Below are 27,976 nucleotides of genomic sequence, written 5' to 3' on the forward strand. Positions count from 1 at the left end.
GCGGGTCCTCTGAGCAACCAGAACATTGCTTAGGCAGCAAATAAATCACTCATGCACCAAAGGCTTCCCACTGGCACAGCTCTGAGCTTGATCTCTCTTGTTGGTGGCTGCTGGCAGGACAGCAGCTGGTGTTCAGCCAGGATTGTTTGCAGCAGGTGTGTCTGAATGGGATTACCTGGTGGGGTGAAGCCTGCTAACGGCTTCACAAGGATGTGCACAATGCAGCGTATATTCCTGTGCCTTTGGGGCCAGTTCTCACATTACACAGGCTGAAGCTCAGGAAACTCCTCTTGCATGGCACTGTTTGAACAGTAGGTATGGCCAGAAATTCACACTGACTCACATCCTGGAAGTGCTCTCCTTCCTTTCTGAGCCCCCTTCTGAGGAGGAAAGCAGAGTGAACCAGCTGTGGCCATTCTTTGCTCGGGCAGTACAGGAAGTATCAATTGATTTCTTTTATTAGATAACCTCATGCTACAATGGCCCTGTTGCATTGCTTGCTTCCAGGGAACAGAGAACCATCAATAAAACCCTGTTTGCTTTGCAGCCCAGGCGTGGGAAGTTGCTGCTGTGCCGAAGCTGTGCTGACAGGGCTGCAGCGAGTTCCTGGCTGGCTAGCCTGAAGCTCTTAACAAATCCTATAAACTGATTATGGTCGTAAGTCACTCTGCTAAATGACCTTTCTCCTCATAGTGATAGCTTTTTATACTGCATCACCTGACCTTCCTAGTACCTGTTGGCAGGGAGGCTTCCTGCTGCTGCCTGCCCTCTGCAGGCGGGGGCTTTCCTTTGGTGCCAGCAAGCAGCATGCTGTGCTGGAGCCCAGGAGGCAGAGCAATGTGATGCTGATTGGAAGTGGCTTGTTTTTTGCTGCCTGACATGCAGACAGCTCCCAGGATCCAATCTGTGTGCTGCTGTACTCCGCCTTTCCTGGGGGAAGGCTGTTGGGACTGTCAGCTGTGTGGGGAGGCTGCCTCGGGAACCTGCAGAGGGGTTGGTGGCTGCATTCTGGGCAGGCTGGCTCGGCTGCGGCCACGCAGCTCTTCCTGATCATCCCTTTCAAGGGAGGCACTGAGTGTTGGGACAAGGCACACCTTTGTGCCCGTGCATCTCCGCGCAGGGTGTGTTTAAACATATCTGCTGCCCTTGGCGGGGTGTGGCAGGAGGGAGAGGAAGCAGTTGTTCCAACACAGACTGATCGAGCACCAGGACCCACTGCTGTTTCTCAGGGGACACTGGTGTAACCCCCCAGGGGAAGCAAGAGGTCCTGAGGCTGCACACCCCCCATCAGTGGTGCTGGGCTGGACAGAGCAGCCAGGCAGGCTGGGGAGATGAGCCCAGCGGTGCTCTCTTTGCCCAAGTTGGTGCAAGCACAGCCATGGCTGCTGCAGGGGGCTGGGGCTGTGTTTGCCCCCCACTTCCCGTAACAGGGCCCAATTGCCTCTGACAAGGGCCTGTCTGAAGGACAAACGGCTGTCCGCTTGTCCCACCATGCATGGAACGCGGGGGAACCTCAGCTCATGGGTGGGAGCAGCCTGCCTTGCTGTGCTTCCCCTGAAGAACTTGTCCCCTGGGCCCGGAGAGTGCGGGGATGTTTGGTGAGTGAGGTGGCTTCATCTCTGAGCCAGCATTAGGCCTGGCAAGTGAGAGCAGCTGAGAGTGTTTGTCCCTACAAGCTGTGCAGTCAGAGCAGGGTACGTGGAGCCTCCCTAGGGTGTGTCAGCACAGCACAGGAGGGTTCTGGAACCACAGCGTCCCTATGGCAGGGGTATGTATCACCCAGTCTGTTCATGGCAGCTTGTCTGCCCGCTATAACCTCAAAGACAAAGTTTAAATGCTAAGATAGTGGAACAATTGGGTAGAGATGAGCTCAGTTCTTCCTGGGTGTGTCGCAGTGCCTGCTGTGTGCTCCATGAAGCCAATGGCATGCACTGTCCTGTGGTGGGGCTGTTGGCCCCAGTGCTGGCAGGACAGTGGGGTGAGGAAACCAGTGTGCCTAGTTAAGGGCCGGGAGCAGTGCCGCTCCCCTAAATAGCTTGCCAGCTGCTGGTGCTTGTTAATGTGCATGAGCCACGGTGGGAATGTGGGGTACTTGGGATCCATGTTGCAAGGGGAGATTTTTGGGATAGGAGGGAATCCTAAACCCCAGGGAGCACTTTCCAGGAAAGAACTTGTACCCAAATCCCCCCTTCTGGGAGAGCAGGGCAGCCTCCCCAGTGGATTGCGACTGCTTTTGGTCTTGCCACAGTAATTGAGAATTGGGGCTGAAGTCCTGATCTCATCCTCTCAGCCACCATCCTCAGAGCTAAAGGCTGAACCAGCTCCACGTCAGCTCTGACAGCTTTCCAGCTGCCACAGCTGACTGAGCGTCTTCAGGGTTTTGCCCTGCTCTGGAGACCTGCGTGCCTGCTCTGCAGCCATTGCGTTCACCCATGTTCCCTGCTCCTTCCCCTGCTGCAGGTGAGCAGGGTGGGTGGTGGTGAGGCTGGAGGCCAGCTGTTGCTTTCACAGCCCTGCTATGAGAGCTCCTTAGTGAGATGGGAATGGGTTGGAGCATGGTCTGAGCCAGGTGACTGCCTCCTCCGCCCAGCCATGTCTGTGCCTGCTCAGCTAACCTGCTGCAGAGCCACGTGGCTGTGGTGCTTTGCACATAGCTTCAGAATGAAGTCTTTAAAAGAAACCTCTGCTGGGTAACAGCTTGGTCTGGCTGCCCTCTCAAAGCAGCCTGCTCCGTTCCTGGGTCCCTGTAGCGTAGCTGGGGAAATAACACAGCTTCTCTTTCAGGGGGAGCTGAGCAGGGACTAAGCTCCTTGCTCCAGCTTGCATCAACAGGAGCAAGGTAATCCCCAGCATTTAGCCTGCCTCTGCCTGACAGCTGGAGTATGGAGGTGTCGCTGATGGAAAGCTGAGAGCAGTGTGGGAAGCGCTTTGGCTTGTAAGAGGGGCTCGAAGGCTGTGGGTGTTGTGTCTGGGCCCTGGGCTCTGCCCTGCAGGCGAGGAGCCTGCTGCTGCAGGTGGCACCTTCCTGAGCCAGCTGCACGCCCGCACGGCGTGTCCTCGTAGATAAGTGCTGCTGCCTTAACGTGCTTGCCAGGCAGGACCAACGCCTACCTCTCCAAGCTGCCATCGAGTTGAAACGCTGCTGCTGCTCTTGGCAGCGTTTCATCAGGCCAGCGCTGCTTCCAGCTCTGCTGCCCTAGGGCAGTGCCCACACCTGTCCCGCAGGGCGGCTCCAGCCCTGTTGCCCTCCTCACTGTGTGCAGGGGGGGAAATGAGGCTGGGCATGGCTGTCGCCGTGGCCTCTTGCCCCCTGCTCCTGCTGCCTTGGCTGCCCCTTCCCTCCTATCCACCCTGCTCTTGGCTCGTGCTGAGCACTTTGGAGCCCTGGCTGGTGGAGGGGGATGTCCCCTGGTACAGGGGCTGGAGGAAGAGAGCAGGGCCCATGGGACAAGTGGTGGAAATGCTGATTTATCTCCTGGGCCTTACACTGGTGTCTTTCCCAGGCAGGAGTGAGGGGAGGAAGGCAGGCCTAGACAAAAAAGAGTCTAGGCCAGGCCTGTAGGAGCCAATGCTCTGTGGAGCACCAGACTGTGGGACTTGATCCTTTGTTGCAGAGGCCTGAAGGGCGCTGACAGAGCCTTTGGGGCCATCACTGCACTGCTGATGGCAGGGTGTGAGGGGGCGGCAGGGCCAAGCCCTGCCAGTGGGGCTGTGAGAGCTGCCTGAGCTTCAGGCCTGTCCTTGTCTCAGTGTGCATGAGCCAAGTTCTGCCCCATCCTCTGCCTTTGCAAGAGAAGAAGTGTCCGGTAGCATGAGGCTGTTTCCAGACTGTGTTTTTCTCCCCAGCTACAGGAACTTTTAGGGGACTTATAGTGCTCAGGACAGGCTTCTCTGTCCCATGCCAAACTGCAGCTCTGCGGCTGATCCTCTCCAAGGCCGTGCCACTACTAGCAGCCCTCTGTAGCTCCCTTCATCCCACTTAGCCCAGATTTCCCTTAAGTGTGTCACTCATTAATTGAGGGCAAGTACAAAGTTGCTCTGTTCCTCCTCATCCTTCCAGGCTGGACAGACCCCTGGAGGAGCTGCGAGGCTGGGTGACGAAATTCATCCCTGCTGGCTGCTACTGCTCCAGCTCCAGTGCCCTGCTTAATGCTGTGTGAAGCTGAGGAGGGCTGGGCAGGGTCGGGCTGGCTCCTGGGGCCTGTCAAAGGCTGGCTCTTGCTTGGCTGGGAGGAGGCAGCAACCAGCCAGAGTCTGATCTGGGACAGCTGTGCGTGAGGGAGGGAAGGGTGCCTGCCTGCAGAGGGTGGACTGCGGTGGGGATAACATGTTCGGGGTGGAAATGTGGCCCTGTCTGTAAGGGGATGTCTGAGCACAGCAAACGGGCCTGTGTCCCACCGGTGCCTGGTGTTTTCTCCTGTCACCACACACACAGGGGCGGCCATGGGGTGCCCAGATGCAGCTGAGCCAGGTGGGGAGCTCACCTTGTTCCCTCTCCCTTGCCTGGGCCCGTGTTGCTTAGCCCCTCACCACTGGAGCCATGGAGATGTCTGGGCTGGCTCCAAAGTCCAGCTGGGAGTGTAGGGAGGCTGGGGCCGACCACCCTTCTGCTGCCATCGGCCTCACTGGGGCTGGTGCAGGGTGGTCTGAGCAGCCCCGTGCTGCCAGGAGATTGTTCTTGTCTGGGGTCTATACTGGGTGGGGTTAATGCTATGCTGGGACTCGGTGCCCCAGCTCAGCACTCCAATAAAGCCCAGGTCAAGGTGTGCCTTGAGCCAATGCTGGTGCTCAGCAGCCCCCAAGGTGCTGGGAGCTGGGGAGGGGGGCAGGGAGCTGTTGGAGCCCCGCAGGGCAGCACCGTGGCCCTACACGGGAGGATCAAAGCTGGCCTCTGGCCCCAGCCCCCGGGGAACTCAGAGAGGAGGGATCAGAGGTGGGAACCCACTGTGGAGCCACCACCACTCCTGCCCTCCTGGGTGCTTGTTGATTTCCCAGGCTGCTGCCAGCCCCAGCTTCCTGGGCTGGGAGTGGAGCAGGGCCGGCTGGCCCAGCACAGCAGGTTTGGAGCTGCTGGGCCTGTTCACAGGGGTGGGGACGGCTGCGAGTTGCTGACGGAGGGGCTTTCGGGCATTGCGTCGGGCTGAGCATGCACGGCCGTGCCTCCCACCGCAGGGCAGGGCTGGGCACGGCCTCTGCATGCTACCAGGGCTGGGGGGTGCGGGCTTCCAACAAAACCCCGTCTAGCATGTAGTAAGGGACAGGAACGGGGTTTGGTGCTGCATCCTGCATGAAGCCAGCATGGTGTTCCCCAGCCAGCCGGGGAGAGATCGCCACTCCATCGGTGCTGTGCCTCAGCACCCCTCCCCTGCTGACCCAGCACTTTCTCACGCGGCGCGGCGGCTGCTCAGGCACCAGGCAGGCTAGGAAAGCGTGGCTGAGTCAGCGGGGCCAGGCAGGCGGCTGCGAGCCTGGGCTGGGAGCGGGCTGAGCCCTGGGGTGGGGCCCTGCATCCCACAGCGTGTCTGTACCCCCTCCGTGCCTCCTGTGCCTGTCGCCCTCCTACACCTGCTCCCCTCCAGCTTCCCAAGTGCCAGCAGGGCTCCTGGGGGTGCAGCCAGGCTCAGCTGCTCATCCTGCTTCTGTGGGCTCATGTGGGATCCTACACACCCCTGCCTGCCCCCAGCTGCACTGATCTCTGCAAATCTGCTGTGTGAAAAGCCCTCATCCTGTGAGACCTTCCTGGCTCAGGGCTCCTCGACAGGATGTGAGCTGCAGTGCCAGTGTCACCAGGGCCATGCTGCCCAGTGTGGGGACAACCAAGGGTGCCTGCACACAAGGCTAGCACCCGGCCAGGGTCGCACCATTGGAGCCGGGGAAAGGCAGCGCCCACTGCTCCCCCCCTTGAGATCCCCTCGACACTTGACAGCAGGTGAAAGTGCAATGGGTGCTGCCCCGGGGCCCTGCAGGGTGGGTGCCATCGGCCTCCCCGCATAGGGGCCAGCCCAGGACAGGGGATTAGGTTTAAGCCGATTGCTGATGCCTGTTGGGGAAGCACTGGGATGCTTCTCTGTGGCCCCACTGGTGAGTGCTGGGGCAGTAGGGGGACGGCCAGGCTGCTGACGTGACGGCCTTGGCATCAACCAAGGTCCCTGCACCACCTGAGTGCCTCGGGTGGGATGGGGTGGGCAGCAAGGCTGTGACCCCAGCCTGGGTATATAGGGCCAGGGGCTGGGGTTTGGCTTCCAGCTTGCTGCCTCTTGCTCTAGAGAGGCAGCCAAAGACCCCCCCTAATATTTTTTGGGGGGTTGGTTTGTAGCACAGCATGTATGGCTCCAAAGGAGCCATGAGAGGAGGCAGGAAAGCACAACTGGGGTCTCCCTGCAGGCATGGGAGGATTTACAGCTGCTGAGCTGCTGCAAAGACAATGACTTTGTAGGAATCTTGGAGGGGGCAGAGAAAGCTGCCCAAAAACGGGAGTGTGGCAGCTCAGCCTTGCCTCTCCGGAGCTGCTGGGATGTCCCTGGGAACCCTGCTAGGTCCTGGAGACGGGTTGGTCCTGCAAGGAGAGAGGGAGAATAAAGGGAGACTGCCTGTGAGCCCCAGGGCAGCAGCCCTGCGCCCTGCCCAGCCCTTCTGCTGCATCCTGCTCCTGCTGCTCCCGGCTCCCCGTGACTCAGTGCCGATGCTGCCTTGCCAGTGGGGAGATTGAGGCACAGAGGGTGCAATGCCTGTGACTAACTTCAGATAGGGGCAGGTGTGGCTTCCCCCATGGTCATTATCAGGAAGCATGGCTTGTGCCGGGGACCTACCGCAGCCCTGGAAAGCCCTCTGTTGGGTGGGGAGGTGGGGCTGAGCCCCCCAAAGCTTGATGAGATGCTGCATTGCTGGAGCCGGGTGGATTGTGCAGTGGGAGCCCTGCAAAACCCCCCCTGCCATTCCCACCAAGACTTGTCACCTTCACCTTCCTGCTGTTACAGCGTTGGGACCCCCACGGTGGTTGTGCTCCTCCCAGAGCCCTGGCCCAGTGTGTGCCAGCACAAGGCGGTGTGTTCCCATCCAGGTGTTTGGTGTTTGAGCGCAGTCTTTGCCATGGCGGGGTGGAGTGGGGAGAGGTGGAAATTCTCATTTCCGTGGCATGGCAGCTGGGAGAAAATCCCAGGGGGAGCCCTATACTGCTTCCACAGGGGCTGGCAGGAAAGGATAAATCCAAAGCACATCCCAAAATGTCCCTGCACTGCCACGGGACCCTGGAATGCTCTTTAAGTGCAGCAGGAGATTTGTGCCTCAGTTTCCCTATCTGGGAAATGGGTCAGTGCCCTGGGCTGTGTGTGCAGGGCCGCCAGCAGCCCCTGCACAGGGTGCAGGAGCCCAAGGTGGCACTGCGGGGAGATGTCCTGGGCGCGGGGCCTGCACCCTCCGCCCCGGCCACAGGGCAGTAAGTCAGGTAGGCTTTGCCACAGCATGGGATGAAAGGCGGTCACAAAATGTGGGGAGACAAAACCCAGCCCTGATTTATTATTGAGGAGGAGATTGCTGCTCCTCCACAGCTGCTGGGGCAGCTGGTTTGCTGGCAGGCCGGGGGCAGGTTGGGGATTCTCAGTGAAACGGCTCTTTTTGGCCACGGATTGCCAATATTGTCCAAAACAAATTTCTCTGGTGGGCAGGGTCAGCTTTGATACATGTTTCTGGCTGAAAAAACGGCGGAGAAAGAAAGGAGGAAACAGTCAAAACTCTCTGAGTTGGCATTTCCTGAACGAAGTGCCATATTTTTTTAATTTGTGTGTGTGTGAGAGAGAAGTGGCTTTCCAGCCTGCAACTGCATGCCATTTAACCCCCCTCACCCAGCTGGGATCCAAACAAACTGCTTGGAAATGCTTGAAATGGAGCGCTTGGAGCCACCCCAAAACAAAAGTGCAGGGAAAGGGGGGGGGTGGAAGTGGGGAACGGGAAGGGGTGGGAACAGTTTGGGTTTCGATTTTGTGATTTCCACTTTTCCTTCCCATGGGGAATGGGTTTCCCCAGCTGTGTCCTTCCTGGAGCAGAGCGAGGGTTTTGGGGTGCCCCCAGGAGAGGGGGTGCTACCATGGTGGGTGCAGGGGACACAGCAGGGACCAGGCTGCAGTGCTGGGGACGTGGTAGGGGACTGCATGGGATGGAGCCCTCAGGAAGAGGCCGAGCAGCGGGCAGGGGATGAGGGGGACATGGGGGTCACCCCGGTGACGGGTTTGGGTGCTGATGAACGTCCCGCTGCTGACGCAGGCATCTCAGGGCTGGCAGGGAGAGGGGGCCATGGGGAACCTGTGACCCCTGCGGGCATGGGAAAGGGGACTCCAGCTGCCTCTCTGGCGGCGTGGGGATGGTTCTGCTGCTGCGTGGGGTAAGGGCAGAAGGGGGGACCATGCAGGGCAGGCAGGGAGGGCAGCACAGCCCTGCCTGCTGTAGCCGAGGCAGCACTGCCACCTGCTGTCCCTGCCTGGCCAGGCTGCCTGCTGCTGCCTGCCGTATCTGTCCCCTTCCTCTGCCTCCATCCCATGCCTGCAGGATGCATCTTTCCCTTCGCGAGAGTGCGACACCAGAGCGCGGTGTGCCCTGCGCTGCTGCCAGTCCCGAAGAAACGGCCTGGAGAGTCACTTGAAGCTGAGACCTTTATTGGTGCAAGGATGGCGAGGTGACGTGCACGTGGGCCTGCTGAGACCCACCCCTCCAGGAGGGCACCAAAGGGCAGAAGCAGGGTGAAAGGCCACCACCAGTGTTCTCTTGCAGGGGGCTGTGACCCAAGGGGACATCCATCATCCCCCAGCCTTTGGGGACTGGGATTTCCTGGGCTGGACAGTGTGCCACCCCACATCTGTGGGGTTCCCACCCCTGCTCCCAGCCCCCAGGCATGACCCCATACCTTGTCCCTGGCTCCTCCAGATGCTGTGGCTTCCCTTCGGGCTCGGGCCGTCTCCTGATGCAGAGCCGTGGCCCCAAGAACAGTATTTCCAGGAATCCCCAACAGAGCGCCTAAGGGATTCCTGGGAAAACTGGACCCTGAGAGCACGGCGGCCGTGGCTCTCCCCCAGTCCCTGCCCTGCACATCCCCTCCTCTGGCAGCTGCCACATCCCTGTTGTCCCCCTGCAGCACCCCCAGCACGCATGGCCCCCACCCTTCTGTGCCACTCCCTTGCTGGTGGCCAGTGCTGGGCTGGGGGTCCTGATCAGACACAGGGGGGTCCTTCGGCCAAAGGAGAAACCTCCAGACCCCTCGATGCTTTTTGTGGGCTCCTCCTCTCCCTTTTCCCCTTGCAGAGTCATGGGGCTGTGGGATGAGCCCTTCCCCATAGATGGGGCTCAGCATCCTTCTGGGGTCTCCTGGGGATACGCTGGCTGCCTGCAGGCACCCTCCCCTCTGCTCTCCCACCAGCCAGGAGACTGCAGGGCTGTATCCAAAGCATGTCTGGAAGAACTACCCACTCCCTCAGTGGTGGGAACCTGGCTCCAGAGACCAGCAGGATGGAGGGGCAGAGCTCTACCATCAGTCCTGCTCCCATCCTATGCTCTGAGAAGCCCCCTGGAGCCCTGCCCCCCAGCCACGAGCTGTGCTCCTGTCCGGCTCCTCATCCATCTGCTTCCATCAGTCCTGGCGGCAGGCAGTGGTCCGGGGGTCCCAGGGCACAGTTCCTCCCTTCCCGAGCTACAGTGCTTCATCTCAGACTCCCAATTGACCAGAGATGCAGCACTGCACCTTGGGCTGGGAGACATGGAGGAGCCCACGGCCACTCTCGCTGCCTCGCTGCACGTTGTGCCACAGCACAGCTGTGTGTCTGGCTGCTCTGCTGGACAGCCAGACTTCATGGCTGCAGGGACAGACAGGGGCTGGGGGCTTGGTGAGCTGGTAGGGCATGGCCGGGTAGGCTGTAGCATGGGCTGGGATAAACCTCTGTGCTGGGAGAAAGGCTGGAAACTGGTGTCTGTGCATCCCAAGGGTGCTTCTGAGGGATCCAGGACCTGGATCCAGCACTGGGGTGTCACTGCTGGCAGTCCCAAAGCACAGGGATGTGGCTGCTGGGATGGCTCCAGGATGCAGGACTGCTCCTCAGCAGGGCCAGGACACCCCCAGGACAGTGTGGGCATGGGGGGTCCAGCACAGTGCTTCCCTCCCTGCCCTACGCCCCTTCCCATGCCAGGATGCTGCTCCCAGGGCGAGTCCCCCCCCCAGCTCAGGCACCACGGGATGAGGAACGTGTGAAAGCCCCGTGGTCTTTCCCATCCCTGTCCCCATCAGCACCCGAGGGAAGGCTTCACCCCAGCTCCAGGAGCTCAGACACAGGCCAGGGGCCATACAAAGGACACCCCCTGAGCACCCCCTGCTCCCTCACTGTGGCCCCAAGGGAGAGGGTCTGGGGGGAGCAGGAGGAGGGGGAGGATGGAGGGAGTGGCCAAGCCCAGAAATGTCTTTAGCAGGCAAGTACTAACATCCTGAGTGGAGCCGAGCCGTGATAAACAGACCATCCATCACTGCAGTGTCCCGCTGCTGGGCCCCGGCAGCTGCGGCGCTCCCGGCAGCCTGACGAGAAGCAGATGGTGCAGCTCCGGTGCGGCCCCCGGCATCCGGCACCAGCCCCCCCGGCCCCTGGGAGGGCTGTGCCTGGCCAGGAACCGGGGCACAAAGAGCCCAGTGCCTGTGCCAGGGCCCCAACCTGCCGTCCCCGGGTTTCTTGGGAGGAGAGAAAGGGGAGAGCCCCACGGTGCCCCAGCCTTGGTGCCCATGTCACGGCGCGAGTCACCCAGGAGGGAGTTTTGGGAGCAGCCGCCGCTGGCACATGTTATCCCTGCTCCCAGCCCTGGCCAGGCAGGCCCTGAGCCCTGGCCAAGTGTAGGAACAGCCACAGGGGCCCAGTGCTGTGGGGCAGGGCTGCCTGCAGGCCTCCTCTTGCTGCCCCCCTGCCCTGCACCACGGCAGAGCCCAGCCTCAGCCCTGTCCCCAGCCTCCTGCACTCCTAGCACTGTGCATGCCCCAGGAGCACCTCCCCGTGAAGGGGCACGGTGATTTCTCACAAAGGAGCAATGCCTGGCTCAGCATTTCCCCATGCCCCAGGAGCCAGCCCTCCTGCTTGCTGGGTGGTGGGGACTGGAGCTGGGGCTAGTTTGCTCGTGGGGGCTGCCAGCTTTGCGCTGGCTTTGCCTGGCTCTTGCTGTCCAGATGTGTACAGTCCTGGTGCACCTCCAGCAGCTCCAGCGAGGAACGCGTCCCTGTGAACGACAGAAGGTGGCAGTCAGCGTGGCCGTGAGTCCCCAGGGGCTGCAGGTGGGGCTGTGTGGGGCAGTGTGACCTAGGGCACCCCTCAGGCCCCTGGCACCCCCAAGGCAGGGTCTCGGTGGGGCTCTGGCACAGTGCTTCGACCAGGGGCTCGGGTCTGGTGTGAAGGAGCAGGGGGTCAGGCACCCAGAGACCTGTCCCTGCCGTGCATCCCCTGTGGGGCACAGTGCAGCCACAGGTCATGCCACGAGCCCTGCAGCAACCCCGGTGCTGCCCGCCAGGGGTGACCAGTGGTGCCTCCCCAGGCACTCCTCCTCTGGCTGCCCACCACCAGCCCTTTCTTGTGCTCCCTTCCCTGGGAGCTGGACACAACCACCCCCGCGGGGCACCACCAGAATGTCCCCAGGCAATGCCAGCAGCCCCATGCACACATAAAACCTTGTAACAACCTCTGTGTTCAGAGCCTCCCTGCTCACACTGTGGTTTCCCCAGCCCAGCAGTGCTGGTGAGCCACCGGCCAAAAAGGCCACTGGCTGGGCAATGTGGACAGCTGGCGCCGAGGGACGGAGCCTCTGCTCAGCTCCAGCCCAGCGTGCCCTGCTCCATAGGTCAAAGATTGCTCGAAGCCGCCCGTTCCACAAATTCTGGGGGTCCTTGGGGACAAGTCCCATTCTCCTGTGGGCAAGCTGGAACGTCCCCAGCCCCAAACAGCCATCGGAGATGCCTTGCTCCAGCCCTGCATGGGATTCAGGGACAGCCCTGTCCCCGCCTGCCACCACCACCCTGGCCAGCTTGGTGGGAAAGGCCAGGCTGGAGACTTCTCTTCACCTGCAGCGTGGGGCTGGGGACCTCAGCTGCCATCCCCAGGGAGGTGGCAGCAGGGAAGAAGCACCGTGAAAGGCAGGAGGAATGCACTGGGCTGCGCATCCCATCAATGGGAAGCAGAATATCTGCCGGGCGCTCGCCTGGGGGAAGGAGGTGCCCTCATCCTCCCCACTCTGTCCTCATGGTGGCCTCATCATCCTCAGGAGGGGCAAAAAAGCAAAAGCCAAAAAAAGGGTGCCTGCCCTTTCCCCCTTGTATCTGCTCTCATTTTTGGCCCAGTTTCCCAGGGAAACGGGGCTCACACCCCTGTGCCATGCAGCTGCCGTCCTGTGTTCAGTCTCTCCAAACCAAGCAGCCAAAGTAAAGCACTCAGCCCTGCCAGGCACACGTGTGCACAAGGTGGGGGCATCATCCCACCTCCAGCCTCACCACCGCCCCACGGCATCCCCTCGCAGCATGTGGCCCCCCCATGTGGCTGTGGGGACAGCTGGAGCGCTTGGAGCCACCGAGCTCAGCCTCCCCGTAATGCCCAGACACGCTTACATGCTGTTCCCAGGACGAGGTTTACAGCCCTGCCCCCGCATAATGAGCACATGCCCATTAATTTCACCAGCCCCACTTTGCTCGTCCCCTTGCTCGCACGGCATGGATGTACCGCGTGCCCACAGGACACACCAGGGCTGGACCCGCGGTGCCCCCGACGTGCCACCAGCCACCACCGCTTGCCCGGCCGGGCGCTCCTCAGAGGGTGCCCATGCGGGGCAGTGCTCACGATGACTCGGTGCCCACGGACCCGGCTGCTGCCATGCTCACCTCCAGCCTTTGCCTCTGTGCTGCTGCGTCCCCAGCCGAGTGAGCGCCAGCGGCCGCCCGTTCCCTCGGTGGCGGTCCTGGGCTGCGTCAGAGCCGGTCCCAGCGCCGGCCCTCCCCACGGTTACAACACAGTGCCCTTTCCCCTCTCCAGCACAGCCGCTCCTGCAGGAAATGTCCTTTTTTAATAACAGTTGGGATTTGTTTCCTCCTTGAAATTCCCCAGCCTCCTTTCTCCAGCAGCGAGGGCCCAAGCCCAAGTCTTGCCTCAGCCTGTGCTTGCTGCCGAGAGAATCCCGGCAGGACGGCGCTGCTGCGGGGGCTTTGTGCCCGTCCCATGCCTGGGGAGGACAGAAGGCACTGGGTGATGCTGGCACCTGTGCCATGCAGGTCTGAGCTCTGTCCCTGTCCCAGCCAAACCCACCCAGGGCCCCAGCCATGATCTCCAGCCCCCCAAACCCCCAGGTGCCACCTCCAGCTGGCCAAGATACTGCTGGGTGGCACCGGCAAGTGCTGCCTGAAGCAGGGTCCGTGTTTGGTGCCCCCGGGGAGAACAGAGGGGGGGCAGCTCTTGCTCACTCAGCTCTATGGGAATTGAAGCCAGATGTGGGGACACTGCTTTTTGGAGCTCTGCAAAACAAGCAGGCATCAGCCCCCATGAAGAGCCGTCCCGCACAGCATCCAGTGGGGCCCTGCTGAGCACCAGCTCGCCCAGCATCTCCATCCTGGCCCCCACCAGCCCCAGTGGCCTCCTCCCTCATTCCCTGGCCAGCCTAGTATTAAATCAAAGGTTTATGAGAAAATGGAGGGGCCAAGGGAGATCCTAATCTGGTCCCAGGCTGATTAACCCTGGGTTCAGGCTGAGGTCCCGATGCTCAGCTATAAATAGCAGTGCCTTTCCTTTCCCATCCTCCCACCGGGGCTGCAAAATGCCTGCCCTTTTATGGACAAATCGGCAGATTTGGAGCCCGGGCAGCCCTCATCTCCCATGCTGGGGGCGAGCCAAGGGGGCCCAGGGGGATGCTGCTCTTTCTCTGCAGGTTTTGCTGGGATAAATTACAATGCTGAGAACAAAGGAGCAGGTCTGGGGGGCTTTTTTCCCGTGTCTTAGAGCTGGGGATGGGGGCAGAGGGGAAAGGATGTAACTGGTTTGTGCTCCTTCTCCCTGGGCATGCAGCTCCTCTCCCAGTGCCAGGCTGAGGCCAAAATAGCCTAATTTGGGGTCTCTGCATCCCTGTTGAGGCTCAGGGTGGTGGCCCAGTGAGGCTGTCAGAAAGGTGAGCCAGGAGCAGTGTCTGGTGAGTGTGTCACCTCCAGGCTGCAAAAGCAAGTGGCATCTCTTTGTGACAGCAGGCAGGGGACAGGCCCCTAATCCTGGCCTGGCAGCAGAAAATTCTCTTCTTGCCCCCACAGCAGCAGCACTGGGCACTGCTGGGTCCTGTGCTGGCTCCTGCAAACTGCTGGTGCTGGCTGCTGTGGCGAGGGACCAAAAGCCCTCCGGCCACACCAGAGCTGGGCTGGTAGGGCAGAAGGAGCCTCTGGTGGGACAGGAGAGGTGGGAGGAGGGATTGTGGTGGCGCACAGCTATGGAAGAGCCTGACCTCCCCACAGACCCCACTGCCTTTCCCACAGCCTCAGCTCTTCCTGCTGCCTCCAGCCCAGCCACCATCTCCCCCAGCCTTATCTTGCCTCCCTCTCAGCACTGCCTCCCCCTATTTCCCTGTGCCTGGGGGGGTCCCCCAGCCCCATCCCCCTCACTCCCACCTGGCTGAAGCCAGCAGGATGGTGGTTTTTGGGGTGCAAGCATTTTGGGGGCCGGAGCGAGCCCAGCGGGTGTCACCCCAGCAGCAGCTGGAGCGTGGGAGCGGGCCGGGGCTGGCCCTGCTGGGCTGTTTACACGGCACATTCCCGGCCCAGAGGAAGTGGTGCAGGGGTGAGGTCCCAGCGGGGAGAGGCTGTCACGTCACCGGCCTCCAGCCTCTGAGGGGACGGGAACCCAGAGCAAAGCTCCCCGCAGGGACAGCTCCCAGATGGCACAGGAGCGGGGCTGGGGCTCCAGCAGCTGTGTGGTTCCCCCGCTGCCCTGCAGCCCAGCCGGGCTCTGCTCCTCGCCCATCCCTACAGCCATCGGGAGGAGGTGATGGGGTGGCCGTGGGGATGCGCCTCTGCACCACGGTCCCGCAGGGTGCCGTGTGAGGCAAGCACGGCACAGCCGGCAGCGAGGCAGGGACCTCACAAGCCATGGTCCAATTCCCCCCTGGCAAAGGCATGGTTGTGGTGTGGCTGGAGCTCATTAGGCTGCCATCACTTCTGGCTGCTTATCAAGGCTTTTTCATCTTATCTCTGCTCCAGCAAGGGAGAGGGGGAGTGCGTGTGTGTGTGTGCAGCAGATCCTGCACAGCAGAGGAGCCCAGTTCATAAATCACCTCCCCAGTAGGCCCCATCTTGTCTTTCCCAGCCCTGCCAAGCTCAGTCAGTAAGAGGCATTAAACACTGAAAGAAAATGCCCCAGATAGGCTGGGTCCCCAGCAAGAACGGGACGAGGCACAGGAGAAGATCCAGCACAGCATTTAGCTCACATCTGGTTCTCAGGGCACCATCTCCCTGCATGGCCAGGCTGTCCCGTGTGAACCTGCAGTCAGGGCTGTCTGGGAACACCTGTCCCCATACGTGGGGACGTGCCATGGCCACAGCGGGAGGCAAATCCCTGCACAGGGCTTGGGTCCGTCCGGCAAGGCTCTGGGTGCTGCGGTTGTGCTGCCCCTCGCAGAACCGGTGAAGTTGCAGCCATCACTATAGCAAAGGAGAAACATGAAGGAAATGCTGAGCCTGTCCTCAAAGGGACAAAAATGAGCCCACAGCCCCCAACAGAGAGCAGAGGAGCACACCATAGCACTCACGGCCCTGTGCACTGCAAGCTGTAGCTGGGAGAGCACTGGGGACAGCTGCCTGTCCCCGCGGGTGAGATCACTGAGCATTCAGCTCAGTGAGACAGCCATCAAATAAGGGTGACAGGGAGAGAAGAAAAGGAAGGGTAAGTCTGCGATGAAGCAGCCAGGTAAGAAGCCCAGGCTGGCAGAAGGACATTTCCCCCGTACCAGCAATCAGAGCTGATGTGTGGACATCAGCGGGTGACCTGCTGGCCAGCACACAGCATCAGCCCACACGAGGTACGGTGGGTCCCAGAGCCCCAGATGCATTCCCTCCCTGCAGTTTTGGGGCACAGACCTTGCTTCGCTGAGGTTTTCCAGTGCCTTGTAGCCACAGGGAAAGGGTCCTAACGGAGCCCTCACACCCAAGCCCAGCACCGCTGCAGCTGGGGCTGCACCCTCCTGAGGAGGCAGCTGCTGGGGGAGGCAGCATGCCACTGCTCGGCAGTGGTGAGTCCTGTTGATGTCTAAGAGACGGGGCAGCTCACTGCCTCCCACATGCCTGGACCACCTTCGTGGCTGTACCCCTGCGTTGCTCAAGCATGCAAACCACGGGCACCTGACTGCGGGCACAGAGCTGGCTCCAGGGCTCTCCAGGCTTCCAGAAATATCAATCCTCATCCCCATGGCACTGTGACCATCTCCAGCTCCTCCACCAGCACAAAGCAGCTCCGTCCCTTGCCTAAACCTGGCAGCAGGAAGGTGCTCACCCTAAGCATCCTGAGCCCGTGAGGGCGCAAATGTGGCCTTGCACTGCTGCACCAGCCCCATGCACTGCCAGCTGTACAGCATGTGTGTGTGTATGGCTGGGATGTGGCTGCTGCTGCTGGAGAAGGGTCTCTGCCCCATCCCTGGGGGCAGCCCAGGGCTTCCATGCCACCTATGGGGTAGGGGTGTGGGATAGGAAGCCCTGGGCACCCCCGCAGTAGCCACGTCCCTAACACAGAGTCAGAACTCAGCTCTCCCTGCGGTCCCCGTGGCTGTGCCACACCAGCCAGCACGTGCTGTCCCTTCCCCGAGCCAAAGGGCCAGAGGTGCCCGGGGAGCTGGGCCAGCACCGCACCTACACCTCCTGGCCACTGACCCCCTGCACGGCTGGGATGGGGCAGGAGGAGCAGCAGGAGGCCCTGCTCCCCAGCCAGACCCCGTGTCAGCGGGGACACCCCCGAGCAGGGCAGCAGCACATCACCGCCTTGGAGAGAGCAGTGGTGGCACAGGGGTTGGGGCAGCACAGTGGATGTGCACAGCCCTTGGTAGGTGAAAGGGCTCGGAGCGAGGCAGCAGCAAACGCTGCCCCAGCGCCCACCAGCCTGCAGCCCCGGGAGGGGTGCTGGGGCTGCTTCCCGGCTGGGAGCCTCCCCCCCATGCAGGGTCTGCTCTGCTCTCTTCCTCTGTGTGCGTGTGTGCAGCCGGCCAAGGTCAAAGAATGGTGAAATGGCTCCAGAGCTCAGATTTCCAGCCTCTTGCCTCATCGCTTGCTATCTGACTGCGGCTCCCACAGACAAGCCTGTGCTGCTACTTCTCCTGAAGTGGGTTGCGGCACTGGGCACTGCAAGTACCCCGGTGTACCCCCCCAGGACCCTAGCCCTGTGAGTGTTGTGGGGTTCCTAGCCCTCGGTAATGATTCCTGGGCTGGCAGGGCCCCTCTCATGCTGTGCCAGGAGGAAAAGAATGACATGGGTGGGCGTTGTGGGTTGATACAGCCCCAGCTCCTACAATGTGGTGCCCAAAGACACCCAGTTCCCCCTGCCCAGCCCCTGGAACAGGGCAGCAGCAAGATGCTGAGCCCCTGGTGAGAGCAGGTTTTGCTAGGGTGAGGAGGAACAAGCCTTGGAAAATCCTGATCAGGAACAAGGCAGATTCTCTGTTAAAAAAGAGAGACCAAGAAGAGGAGAAAAAAAAAAAAAAAAAAAAAAGCCCTTAATCATCTCCAGACTGCTTCTTGACAAGCATGGAGGGAAATGCCACTCTTTCCAGGAGCCACTCAGAGCTGCAGCCTGTCTAGACACAGCCTTCCCCAAATTCCTGCTGATAACTGCTTGGGAAATCTTTGGCAGAGGCATGTGCATGTGTTTGTTGGAAATTAACTCCTCTCCCATCAGCCGGCAGCGGGGAGGTGATGGCATTGCCCCAAAGGTGAAACACCAGAGCGACCCATCGGTGTGCTTCAAGGAGCACCTCGGTGCTTTTTGTCTGGAGTTTTGGCACAAGACAGGCAGAGGTGGGGTACGGCCTGGGGAGCATCAAGGAGGCTTTGCTCAGCTGGGGACCAAGCTGTGCCTGTCTGCTTGCTTCCCACAGGGACAGCAGGCTGGCCACTGCCTGCTGCGCACCCCCTGCCCTCACCACCACCCCCGTGGCCAGCCTGGTGGCTCTGCCACAGGCTCCCATGCTGCAACCACGCTTAGCAGCCACTGCTGCAGTGCCAGGGAGGTGAGGACGCAGCAACCATTCACCCAGATTGCAGAGGAGCAGGGGAAACTCTGCAGCTTGGGAAGGCGCCAGCGGTGCCGGCTGGGGGATGCATTAAGGCAGGCGAGGCAAGCCAGCAGCGCAGGCTGGGCTGGCGGCAGGGTCCTGCAGCTGCTAGTTGTGGGGTGCTCTTGGTCGGCGCTGGGTGGGGTGGTCTGAGCACTCCGCGAGCCTCTAGTGAGCCCTGTCTGTGCCTGCAGCTGCTCCTCCCAGCACCGGGCAGCGCAGCAGGGAGAGCGGCCCGGGGCCACTTTCCTCGCCGGAGCTGGCCCTACCTGGGCTCACCACTGACTTCCAGTTTTTTCCATCCCATATGTTCCCAGAGTGAAAAGCAGTTCCTTCTCCAGCTCAGCCTGCAGAAGGCCGGGAGAGCCCTTCGCCCCAACACGCACCCTTTCCCAGCACTGGCACGGGGCTGACTTTGGGCACCCCTTTGCTCAGGACCCTGCGACATCAGTACAGCTCCGGCCACTCCTTACTACCTCTGAGCTGGTGAATTTCCCTGCTGGCGCCCCGTGGCCGTGTTCTGTTCACCTCCCTCCCCTTCTCAGGCACAGCTGTGGGTTTGCAGTCCTGTGTGTGCACACACAGGGTAGGGGCACCCTGCCCACAGCCCTGGAGACACCCCACCAGAGGGAATGAGGGTCCCAGGCTTTGAAGAGGGGATGCTGGAGGAGCCGTGCCCCTGCCTCCTGCCCACTGCCCCTGCCCACCCCAGCCCCATCCCGGAGCCCCCATGGGCACCTACCTGCCACCCCACACCTGCCAGCGCTGTGCCGCGGGGACGTGGCTGCGGCCACCTCCTTCTGCCGTCACATTATAACCCACCACTGGGATCCCCGTGCTGCCAGCTGGGGTTTTTTAAGCAGCTGGCATGGGAGCCCTCAGCGAAAACTCCTTCCATGAGGCTCGGAAGCTGGAAAACCTTTTTCTTTTTACCTTATATGAGCTGAAGAGGAGGCCAGGCTGCCGATGGCCACATCTGTCAGGAGCGCCGAGGGGACCCATTGGCTGGGGTGCCTCACGTGGCGCCGCTGCCTTGACCTGCGGCCGCTCAGCTGAGTGTTGGTTTTACCCCCTAAGGAAGGGCTGCTTGACAATTTTCATATTTCTTCTAAATTTGGAGATTTCAGACAATGCTGGGAGGCTTGGCTCAGGATGCCAGAGGCCCATGTGGAAGTCATTAAGTCTGAGAGGGAGAGCAAGAGAGAGGGGGAGAGCAGGAGCGAGGGAAGGAGGGGTGACGGGGTGTGGGGGGAGGAGATGTGAGCGCTCGCCTGCTGCCAGCTCCATGCCTGGGAACAGACGGGAACTCGCTTGGAGAAAGTTTTGGGGAAGAACGGGGTTCCCCCTGGTCCGCTGCCCATCCAACCCCTGCCTGTGGGGCACAGGGGGCCCGTCTGGCAGCGGGGCCAGGCACGGGGCGATGCTGGCGGCCGTCCCACCAGCGGGGCTGTGGGGGAAGGAAGCAGAGATGTTCCCTGGACCAGCTTGTGGTTCCCATTACTTTGAGAAGCTCCATCTGGCCTGGGAAAATGGCACTGGGGCGGCTGTAGGGCTGCCATAGGCGCAAGGGCAGCAGTGGCTGTGGAACCCCAAATCCCAGGGTGGGACCCGGGTGCCTGCGGTGCGTCTCCTTGGGGTTTAGCGCAGGTGCTCCATCGCCATGGGGCCGTGCTGGCCCCGTCCCGTCCCATCCCATCCCGTCCCGAAGCACGAGCCCATGTATGGCAGCCGCCCCACACTGAGGACAGCTGTAACCAGCAGCCAGCTGGCGGCTAAGAGAGAAACGCGCCGCACCGATGCGCCCTCATCCTCCCGCGCTGGCTGTCAGTTCAGGGCACAGCCAGCGCGGGGGGCATGGCCGGGAAGGGGGGGCATCCCTGCTTTTGGTAATGATGTCCTGACTGGTCCCAAGTCCCCCCCAAGTGATGCTTCAGCTTGTGGGGCTGTGACAGGCTCCTCCTCAGCAGCAGAGTGTGGCTCTGGAGTGGGGAAGCAGGCGGTGTGAGGTCTGTTGCAGCCAGCAGCAACCAAGTGCTAGTCGAAGCCCAAGGCGGGAGGAATCAAGGGCCTCTCCTTCATGTTTTCCCAGCTGGAGACCCTCCTGGGAGGAAGCAAAGAGCCAGGTTCTGAGGTCTTGGGCCTTGAGAGACCCCAGCAGCTCATGGGACAGCACTCAGCCACCAGCCGTGCCAGGGCATACATCTGCTGTGCGCACCTGGTGCGAACTGGAGGGGCCTGGGAAGGGCCCCGCAGGGCCCGGCCTGCAGGCTGTGTCTGGTGGGGAGGACTTCCACTGACACAGCCCCAGAGGGGCTGGGAAATCCCACTGCCATGGTGGGCAGGGGGAGAGCAGCCACAATCAGTCCTCCCGTCCCCATCACCTGTGATGTGGACACAGCACCGAAGCTGCTGAGCCATCACACCAGGCTTTGCCCAGAGACAGTATGCCAGCATTTGGTGTCCCCTGTCCCCTCCAGAAGGACAGAGCTTGGGGAAGTCACGGAGAAGCTGATGATGTGAGGAGTGAGGGTAGTATGCGCCAGGCGGGGTGAGGCGCAGAGCTGTGCCCACGGGTCTGGGGACAGCATCCGCGGAGTGAGCAAGGAACAGGGGAAGCAGAACTGATGCGGGGAGGTTACACCAGCAGTGGGGATGGGTGGTCCAAGAGGTGGCTATAAGGCTGGTGCTGGGGAGGAGAAGCAGGGCCATGGGCCAGTGGTGATGGCAGGCCAGCTTCTGGCTCTGCTGAGCACCCACAGCACTGTGGGAGCAGCTCCGGAGCTCTCTGCCCCCTGGCCCCTCACCCCGCCGCACAGACATGCAGCCCCTGCTCTTGGTGGCTGGCTGCAAGTGAAGCACAAATAAATGCTGCCATTAAACAAACCCTATAATTAGAAACCAGGTTTCCTAAATGAAGTGAAAAATGTAACGTTAGCCTCTGTTTGTTCTCTGGATGCTGCTCTCTTGTTCCATGACCCAGAAGGGTCGTGCCCTGTGGTTTCTAAGAAGCCTTAATAAGGTAATGTTTAGAAGGTTACTATCTTTACAACACTTGTCTTATTACAACTCCATAAGAAAAACATTTGGGGCAAAGCAGGATTCCTCGGTGCGGGTTTGTTTTCGTTACTCCTTCACTAAGATGCTGCCCAGCGAGCTCTCCCCGCAGCACATTCAGTTTCAGTATCTCCACCAAAGCAATTTTTTCCCACTCCCTGCCCCACTTGGCTGGGCATGAAGGGCTGGGTGGTCCCAGGCAGCCCCGTTCCCACCCCAGCCTCTGCGTGGCAAGAGGACAGACCCTTGGGTGGTCCCCAGAACGGCCCCACAGGGAGCAGCCCCGGGGCTCAGAGGTGTTGGGTACCCCGGGGGTGCCATGGGCAGTGGTGCAGAGCAGCCCCCCTGGGGGCGAGGCTGCGTGTGCTGGCTCTGACCCTCCCAAGAGACTGGGGAATGCCAGCAGATGTCCCTCCCCAGCCAGCCCCACTAATACCCAACCACGCTAATTTACAGCCTTTTAATCTGCTAGCTGACATTGCAGGGGGCTGCCAGTGTTTCGCAGCCCATATATCACTGAGGGCAGGAGCTGGCGGCCCTGCTGCCTGTGCTGTGCCAGCCACACGGGCAGCACTGCATGGCTCATGGGCAAGCCTGGGCTGGAGCAGCTCTGAAGGTGACCTTCAGGACCTTCCTGAGCTGCTCTGCAGATCTCAGCCCTCCACAAGTGGCTAAAACAGCAGCAACTGGGAGCACAGGATGGGCAAGACAAGAGGAATGTAAAGACCCCTTTCCAGGCTCGTGTGACAAGGCAATGCTTTGCAGCAGGATAGGGTACAGCTGCAGGCATTTTGGTGCCCATGACCCATAAGATCCCAGGAAGGGCTTTTCCATCCAATGGCTCCTTCAAGCCCTCCTGAGCCACACAGGCCCATGAGGAACATCTCTGCAGGGCTGGGGCTCTCCTGAGGTGCAGCTTCTGGCACAGCTCCCCAGGGAGCAGCAGGACACAGGCAGAGCAGGGTCTGGTGACAGATGCCCTTCAGGCTTGGCAGGCTGATGGTACCCACGCCCAGGCGGTGCTTCAGACATCCCTGAAGCCTCCCTGCCTGGAGAAGAGCCTTGGGGCTGCTCTGTCTATGGGGACCTGGGGCAGAGTCACTGAACAGACTTCTGCTGGGACAAGAGTTGGTGCCTGCCCTGCCCCTGCTGTCCTCCCCCTGAGCACCCCAGGGTGGCAGCGGAAGGAAGCAGGTTGTTTCTAGGAACGAGAGTGCACGCAGGCTTTTTCCATCAGGTGCTCTGTCTCCAAGAGCAGAAAGAAAAAGAAAACAAAAGGCAGGAGAGGAGTGGGGCAGCAGGAACCTGTGCATCTGGATCTTGTAACAGGCAACGTGCTGTAAACGCCGGAGGGCTGATGGATGCGCTGGCGGGGCTGCGGCAGGATGTGCTGGACATGCTCCCTCCCACCAGCACAGCACTGCCGGCAGCCACCTCTCGATGTCTCTGGCCCCAGAACGTGCGGGTCGGGTGCTGTGGGTTGGGTGCTCGTCCCCAAGGGACGAGCGTGCATGGCTCTGCCTCCCGACATCAAATCCTGGCTGTTCGCTGTGCATTATCTATGGGGTGCAATTTACAGATGGCCCCAAGCCCGAGGAGGCAGACAGGCTGTTGACATGGCTGGATTAGGGCTGTATAAATAATATTAGCCTTTGACACAGAGCCCAGGAGCAGCGAGGCCCCGGGCTGCCGACAGCTCGTCCCCTTGCATGGCTGCTGTGGTCGCCCCTCCTGCACATGTCCCCCGTGCTGGGGCGATGCCCTGTGCCACCCGCCTGCCCACTTGGCCCCCCTGTGGGAAAACCCCAGGGGACATCTGGGGACATCACTGCTGTCACCAGGCATGGGAGGGAATGAGTCCGGGTCCTGCTGATGGATGCCCGGGGTGGGGCACTGACCCCTCTCAATGCCAGCAGTGCATTCCTGGCCACCCTCTGTAGCCAGGACACGTCTCCGTATTTATGCAACTGGAGGAGTGGGCAGAATGAAGCACGTTTTGTTTTTCCCATTTTTGAGAAAGGGGAGTTTTAATTCCCACCAATGTTCTTTTTCCAGCGAGCTTAAAATAAGCCTTTCTGGCCCAGGCGAGATGGAGCTGCTGGTGTGCTGAGCAGTGTTTGTGCAAATATGGTTGTGAGCACCATGCCACGGGGCCGGCTGGCCGGGCAAATGCTACCTGCCCAGGGGTGTGGGGATGTGGAGGGCCCCATGCTGTCCCCACTTTGGTGTCCCCAACCCCAGCTCTCCTCCCACGTAGCGGCACAGGGCTGGGTCTGGCCAGGCCATCCTGCTCGCCTCTGATGAGTGGAAAATGTTGCTCATGCAGCTATGGGAGGTGGCGTGGCTCCATGAGGTGCAGCTGCAGATGGGCTCACACGCGGGTGCTGAGGCTGAGGCTGGTGCTGCCCCGCTTGGGGCTCACATATCTGGCCGAGGATCCCAGTTCAGCTTTTGTAGGGAGCAGCCTCACGGCTGGGAAAGGCCGTGCCCCACGGAACTGCTCTGTGCTGAGGCTGCTGGGGGTTGTGGAAGCACGGCTCCCACCCCAGCAAGAACCCTCCTGCAGGCAAACAGCCAGCCTGCCCCCCCAGCCAATACCAGCAACCCCCTGCCACGTGCTCTGGCCCATGCTCCCCAGTGGGTGTGCTCCCCCCTGCTGCCTGCATCACACAAGCAGGCACGAGCTCTGCCATTTTTGCCCCAAACCCGTCTAACACCCAGACTCTACCCAGGAGCCTGAAGCGATGACAGTGGATTTCGTGGTGGATCGCCTGGGAGTTGTGCATCCTGGTTTCTCTGAGGTTGGCAGACCTGAGCCACCCCATTTGGGTGCCAGCTGCTACTCTTCAGGCTCCGTCTTCCATCAAGGTTCCCACAGCAGTGGGGAAGGTGGGGATGTGTTGGGGGAGCTAGCAGGGATGGGCATGTACACAAGCACCCAAAAGCACATCCCTCGCCCCCTGGGGGGGCTCCAGCCCTTCCTGGCTGCCTGCTCCCTCACTTTCCCACCACACTTTGGGGCTGATCCCCAAGCATCCAGCTTGGCAGGGCAGTGCCACAGCTGGAGCTGGGCGCGGGGGGCCCACCCTAAGACCAGGAGGCTGGGGCTGCCCCCCCTCACCCCCGATGCCGTGCACCCCAGCCCCTTCCTTTGTGCAAGGCTGTTGGGGAAAAGCTGCCTCCCTCAGCTTATCAAATTTGGCCATGTCTGAAAAGCCCTGGTTTCCTTTTCACCAAAAAAGATCAAAACTGGGTAATTGGCTCCCAGCGCGGATGCCTCTGAGCCTCTCTCATGTGTAAACAGCATTTCCGAGCGCTGACACAACACAGGCGCTGCGGCACACGCGCAGCCCAGCACCCTCTGGGCGCCTGGCTCTGGAGCCTCAGGCCATGCCCGTCCCGTCCCGTCCCGTCCCGTCCTGTCCCGCAAAGGGACAAGGTGCACGCACCTCACAGCTTCGGGCCTTGGCAGCGAGGGTGGCCTTGCCCCCAGAGCCCTGCGGTGGCCAATGCCCTTGGAGCGTTAATGCGGGCTGGGGCTGCCCTGCACACAGGGCAGTGGCACCACATCCCCTGCACCATCCCCAGGCTGCAGGGGGCTCAAGGGAGGGGAAATGCAGCAGCACGTGGGGGGGCAGTGAGGTTTACCCCATTTTCTGTGGTTCATTATTTCTGTCTAGAGGTCCAGGTCCTGCACTGGGAAAATGAGGAGGAAATTTCCGCGCACCCTACAACACACAAAGGCCTCGCAGCCTCGAGAGGGGGGCACATGCCCCGAGTGGGGGCATTCCTCCAGCGGCCCTCCCAGCTTTTGGGGCCGCAGATTTCGACTCCTACAAGGTCCCTCCAGAGCAGCAAGGGACAAGCTGCGCGCCGTGCGCCCGGGGTGAGCTCGAAGCACCTCCGCTCCCAGCCCTGCAGGCTCTGGGCAGGGCCCGGACGGAGGCTGCAGGGCGGCGGCGCGGTTGGGTGGAGGACAGCACCACCGTGCGGCACAGCATCCCCCGGCTGCAGGGACACGGTCAGGGGCTGCTCCGGGACCCCAAGCCGCGAGTGACTCCCGCTGCCCCCAGCCCCGTCCCTGGTCCAGGCCGTGGCTGCGCCCTCCCCCACCCCCCACCCCTGCCTCAGTTTCCCCCTCCCCAGCACTCCGCGCCCCAGTGCCTGGCCTCGGGAAACCGCAGGGGCATGGCACGGCCTGGGGTGGGGGCAGCACCCCCAGGGACGCCCCCGGGAGCACCCCCAGCCTGCAGCTCCGGGGCACAGCCCCAGGGCCAGCTGCCAGCACAGCCGCTGTGCCCGCGCTGCTGGGGGCTGGGAGCAGCAGCAGGGGACGGAAACATCGGGGTGCTGGGGCGCCATCACCTCGCTTGATGGGTCTGAGCTAGGGTGGCTCATGTCACCATGCCGTCACCCCCAGCAGAGCCCCAAACCCCTCCCCGGGCAGGTTTTGTCCAGTGAGTCCCTCAGGGCCATGGCTGGAGCCACTGGTGGAGCCAGCGCCCAGGGAGGAGGCAGTGGCCGAGTCCCAGACCACACTGGCCCCCGGCCCTGAGGCTCACTGGCACCTCAGGGATGCGCCAGACACACCTCTGGGAAAGCACAGCGGGGCTGAGGCTTTCCCTATTTAGCTCCTAGTGTGTCTGGGCCAGCCTCACTGCAGGCAGACATCCCTCTGCTGCGATGGAGTGGGCTCCAAACCTGGTAGGTGACCGTGCTGTGGTTCGGGGCTCGCTGCTCATTTGTCTTCTGTGATAGAATAAGTGACACGCTTGTTTGCGGATGGCTACCTGGGTTTGTTTGCTTTGGAGATGCACATGTTGGCCTGCAGGGCCAATCACTCCCATGCCTCGTGCAACAAGGACAAAGCAGCCTTGAAGAGCAAATTCAGGATGGTCTGAGGGGACAGCATGGCACAGGAGGGAGAGAACAGCCCCCAGGTCTGAGATTTTTCTGCCCCGGGCCCCGGCATGGGACGAGTGTCACGGCAGCTGCCCAGGAGAAGGACCTGCGGGCAGGGTGTGGGGCTGCCTTGGCCAGCTGCAGGAAGGCGAATAGCAAGAGCAGGACTACAGAAAGCAACTTTGTTTGCTATGGGGCAGCCTGCCAGCTGTCAGCACACAGGAGCTTGGCCCCACAAGGCCGGAGGGAGAAGGAAAGGAAAAAGCATCTTTCTTTCTCTCTCCGTCCTTGGAGCACAGAGGGAGGGAGAGGAGGGATTGGATAAAGATCCCATTCTTGCCTGTCTCATCTCTAAAGCGCCTTTTAAACCAGAGGAGCCTGAGGTACACCCCAAGCTGGATGCGCATACGTCCCTCCCAGCATGCAGCCCCCCGGGGGCACAGCTCAGGGCAGCACGGGGGCACTCTGGGTGATGCAAATTGCCAGCATGTCCCTGGGCAAGGGGCTGTGCAGCCACAAGCACCACCTGGGGCTTGGGCTACAGGTGCACCACAACAATGTGCTCACCACCCCACAGTGCACGTGCCACCCCAAAATGGATGCAGCCCTGCCATCGCCTGGTGTGACCCCTTGTGCAGGCCTGGGCAGTCACGCACCACCCTCCTTCTTCCTCAGCTTCTCCTCTGCATCTTCACCTTTGCCATGGTCCTGGTGCCAGAAGCCAAAGACCAAAGCAAGTCAGCCAAGGGGAGGAGAAGGGGCCCGGCACAGCCCCCCACAGCTGCCCCCGCCCTGGCCTGGAGCCTGGATGACACCTACACCCCCATGGAGGACTACGAGCGCAGCATCCAGGACATGGTGCGCCAGCTGAGGAACAGCTCTGAGCCAAGCGACACCAAGTGCCAGGTCAACCTGCAGCTCTGGAGGTCTAACCAAAGGAGCCTGTCCCCCTGGGCCTACAGGTGAGTGTGGGGCACAGTCCTAAGGGCCAGGGGCTCTGGTCAGGGCCACATGTGCTGGCTGCACGCTGGCGGGCATGGCAGTGACTGTGGCTCCAGCAGCATAGAGCCAGCCCACAGGAAGCTCCCCGTATCACCCTGCGGTGGCATTGCCCTGCCTGTCCCCATCTCACCTGCCAGGTTCACCATCTCCCTTGCCTCCTCTTGATTCTCTTCTCCAGCATAAACCATGACGCAACACGGATCCCAGCAGACATCCCCGAGGCCCGGTGCCTCTGCACCGGCTGCATCAACCCCTTTACGATGCAGGAGGACCGCACCATGGCCAGCATCCCCATCTACAGCCGGCTGCCCGTCCGCCGGCTGCTCTGCCAGGGGCCGGGCAAGGTGGGGCGCAAGCCCTCTGGGAGGAAGAAGTGTCACAAGAAGTACCAGACTGTCATGGAGACCATTGCTGTGGGCTGCACCTGCATCTTCTGAGCCTGCAGAGCTAACCCTAACAGCCCCTCACGGGCATCTAACCAGCTTGCTCTTGCTTCCCAAGCATCGCCAGGGCAAGGAGTGTGTCTGCACAAGGAGGCTGCAGCTGCATAGCTCCAAGGGCTCCCTGAAATCCCCTTGTGGGCTCTGTCAGCCTCAAGCCCAAGCAGCCACTCTGGGGACACCCAGCGCTGGGGCAGCCCCTGCAAGCAACCCAGCCATGCAGCCCTGCCTGCAGCCTCACAGTGAGCCCTCTAACCTCCAGGGAAGGGCCAAAGAGGAGGGTCCTTGCCCAC

General features: G+C 61.4%; 1 protein-coding gene and 1 long non-coding RNA gene across 3 annotated transcripts; one reads left to right on the forward strand and one right to left on the reverse strand.

Annotated features, from left to right (window-relative positions):
- The first annotated feature begins 307 nt into the window (after positions 1-307).
- IL17B (interleukin 17B) lies at positions 308-27,952 on the forward strand. 2 transcript variants are annotated; one of them, XM_068698190.1, is made up of 3 exons: positions 308-657; positions 26,917-27,203; positions 27,422-27,952. In XM_068698190.1, exons 1-3 carry the CDS (start codon positions 652-654, stop codon positions 27,678-27,680), a joined length of 552 nt encoding a protein of 183 aa, XP_068554291.1. In that variant the 5' UTR covers positions 308-651; the 3' UTR covers positions 27,681-27,952. The 2 variants fall into 2 exon arrangements, with proteins under 2 accessions (XP_068554291.1, XP_068554289.1); XM_068698188.1 differs by lacking the exon at positions 308-657 and adding an exon at positions 25,920-26,043.
- On the reverse strand, positions 8,632-19,212 carry LOC137864145 (uncharacterized). Its single transcript, XR_011101340.1, has 3 exons — positions 19,028-19,212; positions 12,881-13,042; positions 8,632-11,235 (listed from the first exon to the last, which is right to left on the reverse strand). It is a non-coding gene; the product is annotated as an uncharacterized lncRNA (long non-coding RNA).
- Positions 27,953-27,976: the final 24 nt, after the last annotated feature.

This window comes from Anas acuta, chromosome 14 (assembly GCF_963932015.1).
Source record: "Anas acuta chromosome 14, bAnaAcu1.1, whole genome shotgun sequence".
NCBI classification, from domain to species: domain Eukaryota; kingdom Metazoa; phylum Chordata; class Aves; order Anseriformes; family Anatidae; genus Anas; species Anas acuta.

Bases quoted from the DNA above. Each gene is read 5' to 3' on its own strand.
- IL17B (XM_068698188.1), top strand. From the start codon at position 26,023: ATGGAGTGGGCTCCAAACCTG. The intron at 26,044-26,916 runs GTAGGTGACCGT...CTTCTTCCTCAG, and splicing joins TGGAGTGGGCTCCAAACCTG to CTTCTCCTCTGCATCTTCAC. The intron at 27,204-27,421 runs GTGAGTGTGGGG...TCTCTTCTCCAG, and splicing joins CTGTCCCCCTGGGCCTACAG to CATAAACCATGACGCAACAC.